The 15,946-nt window shown below is 49.6% G+C and overlaps 1 protein-coding gene across 1 annotated transcript in view; it reads left to right on the forward strand.

The window, feature by feature from the left end:
• Window positions 1–7,850: 7,850 nt before the first annotated feature.
• The window catches only part of LOC145353502 (voltage-dependent L-type calcium channel subunit alpha-1D-like), a 97,506-nt gene continuing 89,410 nt past the window's right edge, over window positions 7,851–15,946 (forward strand). Inside the window, 3 exon segments of the mRNA XM_080204311.1 lie at window positions 7,851–7,920; window positions 12,134–12,389; window positions 14,256–14,361. Of these exon segments, the coding sequence (XP_080060437.1) occupies window positions 7,896–7,920; window positions 12,134–12,389; window positions 14,256–14,361 (387 nt within the window). The 5' untranslated portion in view covers window positions 7,851–7,895.

The following is a 15,946-nucleotide window of genomic DNA, read 5'->3' on the forward strand; positions in this document are numbered from 1 at the left end:
AACCACAACCTATCCAATCTCTCCCCATGACTACACTTTCTAGCCCTGGCAACATTCTTGTAAACCTCCTCTGCACACTCTCCAGAGTAATTACATCCTTCCTGTAATGTGGTACACAGTACTGCAGTTGTGGCCTCACCAGTGTTTTATACAATTCCCACATTATATCCTTACTTCTATATTCTATACCTCTCTCAGTGAAGGAGAGCATTCCATATGCCTTCGTTACTACCTTGTCTACTTGAACAGTAGCATGGTAGCACAGTGGTTAGCACTGCTGCTTCACAGCTCCAGGGAGCTGGGTTCGATTCCCGGCTCAGGTCACTGTCTGTGTGGAGTTTGCACATCCTCCCTGTGTCTGCATGGGTTTCCTCTGGGTTTCCTCCCACAGTCCAAAGATGTGTGGGTTAGATTGATTAGCCATGCTAAAATTGCCCCTTGTCCTGAGATGCGTAGGTTAGAGTGATTAGTGGGCAAATATGTAGTGATGTGGGGTAGGTCCTGGGTGGGATTGTGGTCGGTGCAGACTCGATGGGCTAAATGGCCTCTTTCTGCACTGTAGGGTTTCTATGATTCTATGACCTGCTGCCTTTAGCGACCTGTGTAACTGTACCCTTCTTAGTATATTTTTTCAGAATAAACCTGTTGTGTGTTACCTCGAATCTATGTGTGCAAAACTATAGCTTTTCTTTGTTTAAAACCCACAACCACAAATGTATTTAAAACATTACAAAAAGGAAATTGACGATGAGTTGTGATTTTGTTTCATTGATAACACTGAGAAAAGATAAAAAATATTGTGGATCCCCATGTTTTGAATATTAGAAGGCTGAGGAGAGCTGTGAGATCCTGTGTGTGCTTAGTCCTGTTTGCTTCAGTCTACGCAAAGACTTCATTTTAAGATATTTACGCCTATGCAATTACATTTAAATGCTAGACTGTGAGGGTTAACTAACACTACTGGTTTGACTACATGTTAAAACTCAGAAGGCATGCTGGGTTAGCTAAACATTGACTGCATTCCTGAAGGGCACACAATGCAGGCAAACAACAGCAGCCGCGAGAATTGTTTTTCTAAGTCAGAGACAGCATGTGACAGACACCTCCAATAACTGGATGCTTTGCTGTACGGCTGGGGCCATTTGAGAAAAAGCAATACGTGAAATCAATGGTCTCCAGGGTAAAAAGGGAAGTAGTGGGAAGACACTGAGTGCAAGTTGCTCGTGCTTGCAAGAGAAAAGACTGATCAATTTAGGATCTCAATGAAGAGAATGAATGATGGAGTTTCTTTGCCCAGTATTTTCAGTACTCTGTACAAGCGAATTAAATTGAAAATGAGTTGCTCGTGCCAGCTTTTCTCAGGACAATAGAAAGTAAAACCTTCACTTTGCTCTGGGCTTTGTTCATCCAGCAAAGACAGAAGCAAAATGTACAATGACTTGACAAAACATCCTCGCAGAACTTTACTCTCCAGAGCCACCAATCATCATCAAACAGGCTATGAGGAGAGGTTGGAGGAACTTGGTTTGTTCTCACTGAAATGACGGAGGTTGAGGGACGACCTGGTAGAGGTCTACAAGATTACGAGAGGCATGGACAGAGTGGATAGTCAGAAGCTTTTTCCCAGGGTGGAAGAGTCAATTACTAGGGGGCAAAGATTTAAGGTGCAATGGACAAAGTTTGAAGGAGATGTAAAAGGCAGATTTTTTTACACAGAGGGTGGTGGGTGCCTGGAACTCATTGCTGGGGGAGGTAGTGGAAGCGGATATGGTAGTAATTTTTAAGGGGCATCAGGACATGAATAGGATGGGAATAGAGGGATATGGTCCCAGGAAGGGTAGGGGGCTTTAGTTAAGTTGGGCAGCATGGGTCAGTGCAGGCTTGGAGGACCAAAGGGCCTGTTCCTGTGCTGTAATTTTCTTTCTTCTTTGTTCTTTGGTTCAGGTTCCTCCGAAGAAGCAAGTGGAAGGTAAAAACATCGCTCTGTTTGTGGCAATCTTAAATTGGCTGGCCCAACATTGTGAGCCATTAGAAGATACACTTCCAGACCGTCTAGTTTGCGGCCTCCAGAATGAGGCTGTCCAAATACGATTGCTTACTGAAGATGCTTTGACTTTGAAGAAATTGCAGTGTCGATGGAACTGGCTGCGAAAGAGACTTCAGTATTTGGTGAAGTTGGGAACTGCCCACGAGAAGTCAGAACAGCCACAAGCATGTCGCAGATGCGCCCAAACGGGCCATTCAGCCAGTGAGTGCTGGAGGGAGGAGAATCAATGTAAGAATTGTAACAGAATGGGCAGCATGATTGGCTTAGACCAGCTTCCCCTGAGAAGAGATTCCAGAAGAAGAACAAAATATAATTTACAACGTGGAAGAACAGAATTCCGACTGCGTGGAAGAAAATGTCCAGGAATGGGACGAGGAGCTCTAACTGAACGTCTTATCCATACGGGGGAGACCACATGGATTCTGGGTGGTTCTAAAGTTAATTTGACAACACATTAGGATGGAGTTTGCAACTGTCACCGCTGTATCTGTAATTCCTGAGACTACACACCAGCAAAAGTGAAGCATCTTCTGGCTGATGTGATTTTGAGGACACACATGAAAGAGATTGTGCCGTTAAAAGGTCAGTGTAGAGTTGAGTAGACAAACAGTGGAGTTGCCTCTCATAGAATCATAGAATCTACAGTGCAGAAGGAGGCTGTCTGGCCCATCAAGTCTGCACTGACCATAATTCCACCAAGGTCCAATTTCCATAACCCCATATATTTACCTTACTAATCCCCCTGACCCTCAAGGGCAATTTAGCATGGGCAATCCATGCAAACCCTCACATCTTTGGACTATGGAGGGAGACCGGAGCACCCGGAGGAAACCCATGCAGACATGGGGAGAAAGTGCAGATTCCACACAGACAGCAGCCCGAGCCAGGAATCAATCCCAGGTCCATGGTGCTGTGAGGCAACTGTTTGTTCCCGTGCGGCCTCTCCATCTGTTCCGTGATAATTTTCCAGCTCTATTTGGAAGATCGTGGTTGGAGAAAATAAATCTTAACTGGAGTTCTCTCAACAGATTGGTCGATGCCAAACCGTCTTCTGGTTAAGCGTATTCGAAGAGTTATTTGGCTCAGTGAAGGGAGTTCAAGTGAAACTCAAGATAAAACCCAATAGTCAACCAAAAAAATTCTCAAAGCAAAAGTGGCCCCATATGTAGTTTTCAGAAAGGTCAAAGAAAAACTAGTACGATTTGTCAACACTAGAGTGTTAGACCAGCTACAATGAGTGATGCCACCAACTAGATTTACCGATATTCTTTATTTTTCACCAGATCATTAGACTATGACAGTTTCTCAGATTCAGTGACATATGATTCTGCAATGGGAAGGTGATGGATGTAGATGGCATGGTGGCATAGTGGTTAACAGTGCTGCTTCACAGCGCCAGGGATCTAGGTTCGATTCCTGGCTTGGGTCACTGTCTGTGTGGAGTTAGCACATTCTCCCCATGTCTGCATGGGTTTCCTCCAGGTGCTCCGGTTCCCTCCCACAGTCCAAAGGTGTGCGAGTTAGGTGGATTGCCATGCTAAATTGCCCCTTAGTGTCAGGGGGACTAATGAGGATAAATACATAGGGTTATGGGGATTGGGCCTGGGTGAGATTGTGGTTGGTGCAGCCTTGATGGGCTGAATGGTCTCCTTCTGCACTGTAGGATTCTATGATCTGAGGCAGGGCCTTCCAAATCTCAACAACTCCCTTAGGAAAATGTTCCTCCTCATCTCACTCTTAGCTCTTTTGCTGACCATCTTGAACCTGTGACCCCCTTCGTCACTGACATACCAACTAGTAGAAACAGAATGGCCTTCTTTACTCTGTCAAAATTGTTCAGAATTTCAAATACCTCAATAAGGTCACTTCGTAATCTTCTCTGCTCCAAGGGTAAAAAGCCTAATTTCTCCAATCTTCCCCTGTGTCTAAAATTCTTCATTCCATTCTAGTAAATTTCCTCTGCACTCTCTCTCGAGGGCTTTAACATCCTTCCTTAAATAAGTTGCCCTGAACTGGAACACAATATTCCGAGTGTGGTCTGACCAATGATTTGTGAAGGTGTAACATCACTTCCTTGCTTGTATATTCTATACCTCTGTTTATAAACCCAAGGACCCAATAAACCTTTCTTAACAACTGGTTCAACTTGACTGGTCACCTCCAGAGAATGATGCACAATGGTCCAGTGGTTAGCACTGTTGTCTCACAGCACCAGGCATCCAGGTTCAATTCTGGCCTCGGGTGTCCGTCCTTGTGGCATTTGCACTTTCCCCCCATGTCTGCGTGGGTTTCCCCTGGGTGCTCCAGTTTCCTCCCACAGTCGAGAGATATGCAGGTTATTGGTGGATTGGCCAATTGTCCCTAAGTATCAGGGAGAATAGTGGGGTAAATATATGGGGCTTACAGAGATAGGGTGGGCTTGATGGGCCAAATGGTCTCCTTCTGCACTTGTAGGGATTCTATAACCCCTGCAGTCCCTCTGCTCCTGTACTCCCCTCAAAGTTGTCCCACTGAGCCTGAATCATCTTCGTATGTTTCTGCTATCAAAATGCATTATCTCATGTTTCGCTGCATTGAAGTCCATGTGCCAGGTGTCTGTCCATTGGCCAACTTGTCAAGTCCCTCTGAAATCGCTCAGCATTCTCCTCACCCTTCACTATTCTCTTTAGAGAGCTCGGTCTTTTCTCCTTAGAGAGACAAAGGATGAGAGATGACCTGATAGAGGTGTATAAGATGTTGAGGGGTATAGATCAGGTGAATTCTCAGAGGCTTTTTCCCAGGGCTGAAATGGCTGCCACAAGAGGACACAGGTTTAAGATGCTGGGGAGTAGGTACAGAGGAGAACTTGCTCATCCGCAAGTTTGGAGATTGCGGCCTCAACACCCATCTCTAAATTGTTTATATGAATCAGAAAACCAAGAAGTCCCAACACTGATCCCTGGGGGATCACCACTTTCGACTTGTCTCCAGTCTGATAAATGCCCATCTATAGCCACCCTGTTTCCTATCTCTTAGCCAAATCCCACTGCCAAAGGCCCATCAATCCCAAACATTTCCAATTTGCAAACCAACCTCCTCCCTCTGCAACTGGATTTCCAACCCACTTCCTAACCCACAGACCTCAATGAGTAAGGATAGACAATAACACCTCCTCCATGATCATCCTCAACACTGCTGCCCCACAAGGTTGTGTTCTCAGCCCCCTACTATACTCCTTATACACCTATGACTGTGTGGCCAAACTCCCCTCCAATTCAATTTTTGGATTTGTTGATGACACCATTGTAGTGCGTTGGATCTCAAATTATGCTGAGACACAGTACAGGAAGAGATAGAGAATCTGGTGAAATGGTGTAATGACAATAATCTCCCCCTCAGTGTCAGTTAACAGAGATAGTCATCGACTTCAGGAAGCATAAAGGAGAACTGACCCCTATCTACATCAAAGGGGACGAAATAGAAATGGGCGACAGCTTCAAGTTTTTAGGCGTCCAGATCACCAACAACCTGTCCTGGTACCCTCCCACGTTGACACTATAGTTAAGAAAGGCCACTAATGCCTCTACTTTCTCAGGAGGCTAAGGAACTTTGGCATGTCAGCTATGTGACCCTGGTCAGACCCCACTTGGAGTACTGTGCTCAGTTCTGGTGGCCTCTTTACAGGAAAGACGTGGAAGCCATTGAAAAGGTGCAGAGGAGATTTACAAGGATGTTGCCTGGATTGGGAGGCATGCCTTATGAGAATAGGTTGAGAGAGCTCGGTCTTTTCTCCTTAGAGAGACAAAGGATGAGAGATGACCTGATAGGGGTGTATAAGATGTTGAGAGGTATAGATCGGGTGGATTCTCAGAGGCTTTTTCCCAGGGCTGAAATGGCTGCCACAAGAGGACACAGGTTTAAGGTGCTGGGGAGTAGGTACAGAGGAGATGCCAGGGGTAAGTTTTTCACTCAGAGAGGGTGGTGGGTGAGTGGAATCGGCTGCCGTGGGTGGTGGTGGAGGCAGATTCGTTAGGGTCTTTTAAGAGACTTCTGGATGAGTACATGGAACTTACTAGAATTGAGGGTTATAGGTAAGCCTAGTAGGTAGGGATATCATTGGTGCAACTTGTGGGCCAAAGGGCCTGTTTGTGCTGTAGTTTTTCTATGGTTCTATGATTCTCACCAACCTTCACAGATGCACCATAGAAAGCATTCTTTCTGGTTGTATCACAGCTTGGTATGGCTCCTGCTCTGCCCAAGACCGTGAGAAACTACAAAAGGTCATGAATGAAGCCCAGTCCATCCTGCCGCGGCAAGGTGGCACAGTGGGTTAGCACTGCTATCTCACAGTGCCAGGGACCCGGGTTCAGTTCCCAGATTGGGTCACTGCCTGTGCGTAGTCTGCACGCTCTCCCCGTGTCTGCGTGGGTTTCCTCCGGGTGCTCTGGTTCTCTGGTTTCCTCCCACAGTCCAAAAGACGTGCTGGTTGGGTGCATTGGCCGTGCTAAGTTCTCCCTCAGTGTACCCGAACAGGCGCCAGAGTGTGGCAACCAGGGGATTTTCTCAGTAACTTCATTGCAGTGTTAATGTAAGCCTGCTTGTGACACAAATAAATAAACTTTAAACTTTAACTTTAAGCAAACCAGCCTCCCATCCGTTGACTCTGTCGACACTTCCCGCTGCCTTGGAAAAGCAACCAGCATAATTAAGGACCCCACGCACCCAAGACGCACATTGGAATTCTACCACCCTGCCGCCATTGGAATCAGAGCAGTCAAGGGCGGACGATGGGAAGGCCGTTGACCTCGGGCAGGATTTTCTGGTCTCGGGTCAAGCGAGGCTGTAAAATCCTGCCCATTCTCTTCCACCTTTTTCCCTCGGGATAAAGTTACAAAAGTCTGAGGTCACATACCAACCAACTCAAGAATAGCTTCTTCCCTGCCAGCATCAGACTTCTGAATGGACCTACCTCGCATTAAGTTGATCTTTCTCTACACCCTTGCTATAACTAACACTATATTCCGTACCATCTCATGTCCTTCCCCCCTCTCTGGCCTGTGAACTGTAGAGCGTGCAAGAAACAATACTTTTCACTGTAACAATAATAAATCAAATCATAAGAACTGGCCGGGTGGCACCATACCAAATACTTTCTGAAAGTCCAAATTTATTTCTTTATTAGTGTCACAAGTAAGGCTTATATTAACACCTCAGTGAAGTTACTGTGAAAATCCCCTAGTTGCCACACTCTGGTGCCTGTTCGGGTACACGGAGGGAGAATTTAGATGGCCAATGCATCCTAACCAGCACGTCTTTCAGCTGCGGGAGGAAACCAGAGCATCCGGAGGAAACCCACGCAGACACGGGAAGAATGTGCAGACTCTGCACAGACAGTGACCCAAGCTGGAACGAAATCCAGGTCCCTGGCGCTGTCAGGTAGCAATGCTAACCACTGTGCCAATATGGATGATAAGAGTGAGACATTGACAGATAATGAGGTAAAGATGTGGGGGTGCAGGGGATGAGGAGCTTCCTGAGTGAAGGAGAGGTTTACTTATCCTGGCCTGGTCCCCACAACCTGCCCCCTTTAAGTCTGTGCATACCCCCAATCTGAGCTGCCCCTTTTGGAAGCGGGATTAATCTGTGTGGCCAGGCAGACACTGTCACATCCAGCTCGAACAGGACAGAAGGCAATGTGGATTATACAATGGGAATTAATATACAGGAGGAGATTTCACTGTCCGGTCTGATTTTTACTTCCTGCACTTGCTGAGTGGGACTGGCTGGCTGTGGAATTGGGGAGAAAACGCTGCCATATCCTGCCCTGTCCCATCGATACTTTCCCCTGGCGATATCGCTCTGGGTCAGGATGTATGAAACAGACGATCACAAGGGTGAGTGTGTTCGCGTTTTTCACCCAGATCTCTCTCCAAGTTATCATCACATTGCCACACCTCGGAACTCCCTCTTCATGTTGCCCATGATGGTGTTTTATCACATCGGGAGGGTCTTTCTGTCTCCGGGTTTTTTTGGATGGGGAATTTCATGTTGGATATGTGACCCAGCAATGGTCAGCAATGTCTCTCTCTCTCTCTCCCCTTCTGTTTCATTCCCTATATATCTCTCTGTCCCTCTCTCTGTCTTTCTCTCTTTCCTTCTGTCACCCTCTCTCACTCTTTCCTTCTGTCACTCTCGCTCTGTCTCTCTTGTCCTCTTTCTCTCACTGTTTCCCTCTCTCTCTCTGTCTCTTTCTGTTTATTCACTTTCTTCAATCTTCTTCACTCTGTGTCTCTCGTTCTGTCTCTGTCTCTCTGTGTCACCCCCCCCCCGTCTGTCTCTGTCCCTCTGCCTCTCTCTCTCGCTTTTCTCTCTCTCTCTTTCTTTCTGTCTCTCCCCTCTCTCTTTTCTCTCTCTCACTGTCTCTCTCTCTCTTCCCTTTCTCTCTCTCTCTCTCCCTCTCTCTCTATCTTTCTGTCCCTGTCTGTCTCTCCCTCGCCCTCTCTATGTCTCTCCCTCACCCTCTCAATGTCCCTCCCTGTCTCTCCATCTCCCTCTGTCGCCTCTCTGTCTCTCTGACTTTCTATATCTCCCTGTCTGTCTTGTTACTCAGTGTGTCTGTCTCTTTTTCCTTCTTTCCTTCTCTATGTCTCACTCTGTTTCTCTCTCCCTTTTTCTCTTTGTCTCCCTCTGCCTGTCTCTCTCTGGCTCACTCTCTCTCTGGCTCACTCTCTCTCTCTCTGCCTCTCTCACTCTCTCTCTCTCAGTCTCTATCTCTCTCTGTCTCTCTCTCTATCTGTTTCTCTGTCTGTCTGTCTCTCTCTCTCTCTCTGTCTGCCCCTTTCTCTCTCTATCTCTCTTTCTATCTGTCTGTCTGTCTTTCTCTCTATCTGTCTGTCTCTATCCCTCTCTCTATTTGTTTCTCTCTCTCTCTCTCTCTCGCTGTCTGTCTGTCTTTGTCTGGCTGTCTCTCTCTCTCTCTGTTCTCTTAATCACTATCTCTTGCTCTCTCTCTCTCTGTCTACCTCTCTGTCTGTCTGTCGCTCTCTCTCCCTCTGTCTGTTTGTCTCTCCCTATCTGTCTCTCTCTCCCTCTCTATCTCTATGCCTCTCTCTCTTGATGTCTCTCTCTCTCTGTCTGTCTCTGTCTCTTTCTCTCTCTCTCTGTCTGTCCCTCTCTCTCTCTGTCTGTATCTGTCCCTCTGTCTCTCTGTTTTTCTCTCTCTCTGGTTCTCTCTTTCTCTCTCTGTCTCTCTCTCTCTCTCTCTCTGTCTCTGTCTCTCTCTCTCTCTCTGTCTCTCTGTCTCTGTCTCTCTGTCTCTCTCTGTCTCTCTCTCTCTCTCTCTGTCTCTCTCTGTCTCTGTCTCTCTCTCTGTCTCTCTCTCTCTCTCTGTCTCTCTCTCTCTGTCTCTTTGTCTCTCTCTGTCTCTCTCTCTGTCTCTCTGTCTCTCTCTCTCTCTCTCTGTTTGTCTCTCTCTCTCTCTGTCTCTGTCTCTCTCTCTCTCTGTCTCTCTATCTCTCTCTCTGTCTGTCTCTCTCTCTCTCTGTCTCTCTCTCTCTCTCTCTGTCTCTCTCTCTCTCTCTCTGTCTTCCTCTTGTGAATTCTCACTTTGTAATAAAGAATTTCACAACAGAATGTTCTGTTGAATCGCTGATCCAGTTAATCTTTCAGTTCACTCCTCTCCTCCCTCAGCCTCTCCCTTCCTCAGCTTCCCCACTGCCTCAGCCTCCCCTTCCCTCTGCCCCTCCCTCCTTCAGCCCTTCCCTTCCTCGCCCCTCCATCCTTCAGCCTCTTCCTCCCTCAGCCTCGCCCTCCTTCAGCCTCTCCCTCCTTCAGCCTCTTCCTCCTTCAGCCTCTTCCTCCCCCAGCCCCTCCTCCCTCAGCCTCTCCCACCCTCACCCAGTGTCTCCATCCCTCAACTTCCCCTCCCTCATCCGCCCCTCACCCAGACAGCCCCTCCGCACTGTCCCCCTCCCTCAGCCCCCTCAGCTTCTCCCCCTCCCTCACCCAGCCTCTCCATCCTCAGCCTCCCTCCCTTAGCCTCCCCCTCACTCAGACTCCCCCTCCCCCCGTCCCCCTCTCTCCTCCTCCTCCATCAATCTCCTCCGTTGCTCCTTTGCCCCATCACTGCTTCTGACTGTTCCTCCCCCGTCCTTCACCGCTCCATCCCTCTCCTCACGAGCCTTTTGCTCCCATGCAGCTGCCTTGGTGTCCCTCCTCCCTCCATCCCCTCCTCTCCCTTCCACCTCTCCCTCCAGGTCTGCCTCCCCCTTTTCCCTCGAACTCCTCCATCCGGCTGCCTGTCCGAAATCAAGGAAACTCGCTTTGCACCCCCCCCCCCCTCTCTCCCCCTCCCCTGTCCTCTGCTGTTGCTCTCGCGGGGTGAGAGAGAAGCCCTGAAGTGATGTGCAGCCTCTGTGTGCTGCTCCGTGTCTCAGGGGCAGGGTTGGAATCTTCCGGAAAGGAAGCGATGAGATGAGCTCAGGGTGGCTGATCCCCTCCGTGCTGAGGTCAGTGAACCTGTCACTGGTCAGCAGCTCAAATCCCAGCGGTGACAAGTGTGGCTGGCCGGGGAACGAAACCCCTCGGGACTCGAGCTACTCCCCCACTTTACCACCCAGCCAGCGTTGCCAGCTAGGCCTCAGGCCTCACCCACCGAGGTAAATCCACAATCAACAAAACCGGGAGGCAGAATCCGGACTGGAACCCTCAACTCGGAACCACTGTCAGCGATAACAGGGACAAAACCTGGTCAAAGAGGTTGGATTTCAGAGAGTGTCTTAAAGAGCAGAGAGAGAGAGAGAGAGAGACGGCGAGAAAGAGAGTGAGAGACAGAATGAGAGAGAGAGAGACACAGAGAGACACGGAAGGAGACAGAGAGAGACAGAGAGAGAAAGAGACAAAGAAAGAGAGAGAGAGTTTCAGTGTGAGTGAGAGAGAAACGGAGACAGAATGAGAGAGAGACAGAGAGAAACAGAGTGAGAGAGAGAAAGAGGGAGACAGAGAGAGAGACGGGGGAGAAAGAGAATGAGAGACAGAGTGAGAGAGAGAGAGAGACACAGAAGGAGACAGAGAGAGACAGAGAGAGGGAGAGAGACACAGAAGGAAACAGAGAGACGGAATGAGAGAGAGTTTCAGAGTGAGCGAGAGAGAGGAGACAGATTAAGAGAGAGAGAGAGACAGAGAGAGACAGAGTGAGAGAGAAAGAGACAGCGAAAGACAGATAGACAGGGAGAGAGAGGCTGGGCGAGAGAGAGAGACATAAAGAAAGGCAGACACAGTGAGAGAGACACAGAGGGAGGGGGAGCAGGGTGGAGAGGTTCAGGGAGCGAATTCCAGAGCTTAGAGTCCCCCAAACAGCTGAAGGGCCAGCCGCCAATGGTGGTGCAATGGGAATTGGGAGACGCTCGAGAGGCCAGAATTGGAGTGGTGCAGAGATTTTGCAGGGTTATAGGAGGTTACAGAGATAGGGAGTGTTGGAGGAGTGCAGAAATTGTGGGAACTTTGAGATCATTGACTGTCCGACAGTGTGGCGCTCCATCAGCACTGACCCTCCCACAGTGCGGCGCTCCCTCAGCACTGACCCTCCCACAGTGCGGCGCTCCCTCAGCACTGACCCTCCCACAGTGCGGCGCTCCCTCAGCACTGACCCTCAGACAGTGCAGTGCTCCCTCAGCACTGACCCTCCCACAGTGCGGCGCTCCCTCAGCACTGACCCTCACACAGTGCGGCGCTCCCTCAGCACTGACCCTCCCACAGTGCGGCGCCCCCTCAGCACTGACCCTCAGACAGTGCAGTGCTCCCTCAGCACTGACCCTCCCACAGTGCGGCGATCCCTCAGCACTGACCCTCCCACAGTGCGGCGATCCCTCAGCACTGACCCTCCCACAGTGCGGCGCTCCCTCAGTACTGACCCACTGAGCATTACGATGCCTTCTGCGACCAAATAGAGTGAATGTGCCAAGCTGTGGATGAAACTGGGACAAGCGGTTTGCGGTTCTGCGGGAGGGTGAGGTTGGTGGAGTGAAGGGGGCACGGTTGGTGGGTTGGTGGGCTTCCAGGTTGGAATATTCCAGGTGGTCATTTCAATCTCCTTGGTTCACTGTGCAGGTGACCAGGGTCACGACCCTGACCTCTCATCAGAAGCGAGTGAGGAGTCGCCTCTGGACTGGCCGGCTGACGGTGGGATGTCTGCCGCTGACCCTCTGACCCCGCCAGGCAGTGCCATCGCACAAAGGAGGCGTACACAGCACTCACGGAGCAAATCGCAAGGAAATAGCGCAGGAAATCGGGCCCCGCGAGCACTCTACTGCCTCAACCTCAACAACCCCATCCGGAGAGCCTGTATCAGCTTCGTTGAATGGAAGTATCCTTCACTGCTCCACCGCGTTAGATACCGAATAAATTCCCTCCGCACTGTCCCCCATCAAACACTCCCAGGACAGGTACAGCATGGGGTTAGGTACAGAGTAAAGCTCCCTCTACACTGTCCCCCATCAAACACTCCCAGGTCAAGTACAGCACGGGGTTAGATACAGAGTAAAGCTCCCTCTACACTGTCCCCATCAAACATTCCCAGGACAGGTACAGCACAGGGTTAGATACAGAGTAAAGCTCCCTCTACACTGTCCCCCATCAAACACTCCCAGGACAGGTCCAGCACAGGGTTAGATACAGAGTAAAGCTCCCTCTACACTGTCCCCATCAAACACTCCCAGGACAGGTACAGCATGGGGTTAGATACAGAGTGAAGCTCCCTCTACACTGTCCCCCATCAAACACTCCCAGGACAGGTCCAGCACAGGGTTAGATACAGAGTAAAGCTCCCTCTACACTGTCCCCATCAAACACTCCCAGGACAGGTACAGCATGGGGTTAGATACAGAGTAAAGCTCCCTCTACACTGTCCCCCATCAAACACTCCCAGGACAGGTCCAGCACAGGGTTAGATACAGAGTAAAGCTCCCTCTACACTGTCCCCCATCAAACACTCCCAGGACAGGTACAGCACGGGGTTAGATACAGAGTAAAGCTCCTTCTGCACTGTCCCCATCAAACACTCCCAGGACAGGTACAGCACGGGGTTAGATACAGAGTAAAGCTCCTTCTGCACTGTCCCCATCAAACACTCCCAGGACAGGTACAGCACGGGGTTAGATACAGAGTAAAGCTCCCTCTACACTGTCCCCATCAAACATTCCCAGGACAGGTACAGCACAGGGTTAGATACAGAGTAAAGCTCCCTCTACACTGTCCCCCATCAAACACTCCCAGGACAGGTCCAGCACAGGGTTAGATACAGAGTAAAGCTCCCTCTACACTGTCCCCATCAAACACTCCCAGGACAGGTACAGCATGGGGTTAGATACAGAGTAAAGCTCCCTCTACACTGTCCCCCATCAAACACTCCCAGGACAGGTCCAGCACAGGGTTAGATACAGAGTAAAGCTCCCTCTACACTGTCCCCATCAAACACTCCCAGGACAGGTACAGCATGGGGTTAGATACAGAGTAAAGCTCCCTCTACACTGTCCCCCATCAAACACTCCCAGGACAGGTCCAGCACAGGGTTAGATACAGAGTAAAGCTCCCTCTACACTGTCCCCCATCAAACACTCCCAGGACAGGTACAGCACGGGGTTAGATACAGAGTAAAGCTCCTTCTGCACTGTCCCCATCAAACACTCCCAGGACAGGTACAGCACGGGGTTAGATACAGAGTAAAGCTCCTTCTGCACTGTCCCCATCAAACACTCCCAGGACAGGTACAGCACGGGGTTAGATACAGAGTAAAGCTCCTTCTGCACTGTCCCCATCAAACACTCCCAGGACAGGTACAGCACGGGGTTAGATACAGAGTAAAGCTCCCTCTACACTGTCCCCCATCAAACACTCCCAGGACAGGTACAGCACGGGGTTAGATACAGAGTAAAGCTCCCTCTACACTGTCCCCCATCAAACACTCCCAGGACAGGTACAGCACGGGGTTAGATACAGAGTAAAGCTCCCTCTACACTGTCCCCCATCAAACAGTCCCAGGACAGGTACAGCACGGGGTTAGATACAGAGTAAAGCTCCCTCTAAACTGTCCCCCATCAAACACACCCTGAACAGATACAGCACAGGGTTAGAGACTAAGTGTTACACTGCTGTCGGACACTGGAGTGCCACTTGCCCCCTCTCCATGTCCACTGTGTTTTGAGACTTTCTTTCTCCTTAACCTGAAATTCAGACCCTTTGATATTTTGATCTTGTTGACTATCTTTGCAAACTGTGTGGCCTTAGCCGTCCATATTCCTTTTCCCGAGGATGATTCGAACCAGGTCAACCATAGCCTGGTGAGTACCTCACACCCTGACCCTTAACCCCGTGATGACTTCACATCCTGACCCTTAATCCTGTGATGACCTCACACCCAGACCTTTAACCCCGTGACGAGTTCACCCTCTGACCCTTAACCCCATGACGACCTCACTCCCTGACCCTTAACCCAGTGAGTACCTCACACCCTGACCCTTAACCCCATGTCGACCTCAACCCAGAACCTTAACCCCGTGACGACCTCACTCCCTGATCCTTAAGCCCATGAGTACCTGACACACTGACCCTTAACCTAGTGAGTACCTCACACCCTGACCCTTAACCCTGTGAGTACCTCACACCCTGACCCTTAACCCTGTGACGACCTCAACCCAGAACCTTAACCCCATGACGACCTCACTCTCTGACCCTTAACCCCATGACGACCTCACACCCTGACTCTTAACCCCGTGAGTATCTCACACCCTGACCCTTAACCCAGTGAGTACGCCGTACCCTGACCCTTAACCCCGTGGCGACCTCACAACCTGACCCTTAACCCCATAACGACCTCACAGCCTGACCCTTAACCCAGTGAGTACCTCACACCATGACCTTTAACCTAGTGAGTACCTCGCACCCTGACCTTTAACCCCGCGAGTACCTCACACCCTGACCCTGAACCCAGTGAGTACCTCGCACCCTGACCCTTAACCCCGTGACGACCTCACAGCCTGACCCTTAACCCGGTGAATACCTCACATCCTGACCTGTGACCCAGTAAGGACCCCATGACCTGACCTTTTATTGAGTGCCAAGCAGCTTGATCTTTAACCGGGGACCACTGTGCCCCTTGACCCTTTACCTGTTCGCACCTTACTTCTTAACCCTTGACCTTATCAGTCAGTACTGTGCACTTTGACCCTTGAGGTTTTGAGTACAGGAGTGGTGAGGTTTTGTTTCAGTTGTATTGGAGTCGATTAGACTGCACCCACAGTAACGTGTCTACAGATACGGTCCCCTCACCTCAGAGAGGATATTACTGCCGCTGAGGGAGCACAGCGAACGTTCACCAGGGTCCGGGGATGGTGACACTGTCTTGTGAAGACAGATTGGGACAAACTGGGCCTGTACTCTCCAGAGTTGTGAAGAATGAGAGGTGATCTTATTGAAAGTAACAGAATATTTAAAGGGAATAGACAGGGGAGCTGAGGGTGGGATATTTCCCCTGGATGGGGAATATAAAACCACAGGGGGAAGCCATTTAGAACAGAGATGAGGAGAAATATTTTTACACCGAGGTTTGAGTGTCTTTCCAATTCCCTACCCCAGAGGGCCATGAAAATTCTGTCATCGAGGATATATGCACAGAGATTGACAGATGTCTAAATAACAATGATGTAAAGGGTCATGGAGATAGCGTAGAGAAAAAGGCCACTAAAATGTCCAATCAGCCATGATCAGGATTGACGATGGGCTGAATGACCTTCTCCTGTTCTTATGTTTCTATGTTAACCCTAGTAAGCACAGTGCTACTTGACCCTTAACTCATGTAAGCTTTGTGCTCCTTAACCCTTAACCTAGTGAGCACTTGACCATTGACCAAGCAAACACACTACACTT

The sequence above is a fragment of the Carcharhinus amblyrhynchos genome, chromosome 15 (assembly GCF_965287045.1).
Source record: "Carcharhinus amblyrhynchos chromosome 15, sCarAmb.v2.hapA, whole genome shotgun sequence".
Taxonomy (NCBI): Eukaryota; Metazoa; Chordata; class Chondrichthyes; order Carcharhiniformes; family Carcharhinidae; genus Carcharhinus; species Carcharhinus amblyrhynchos.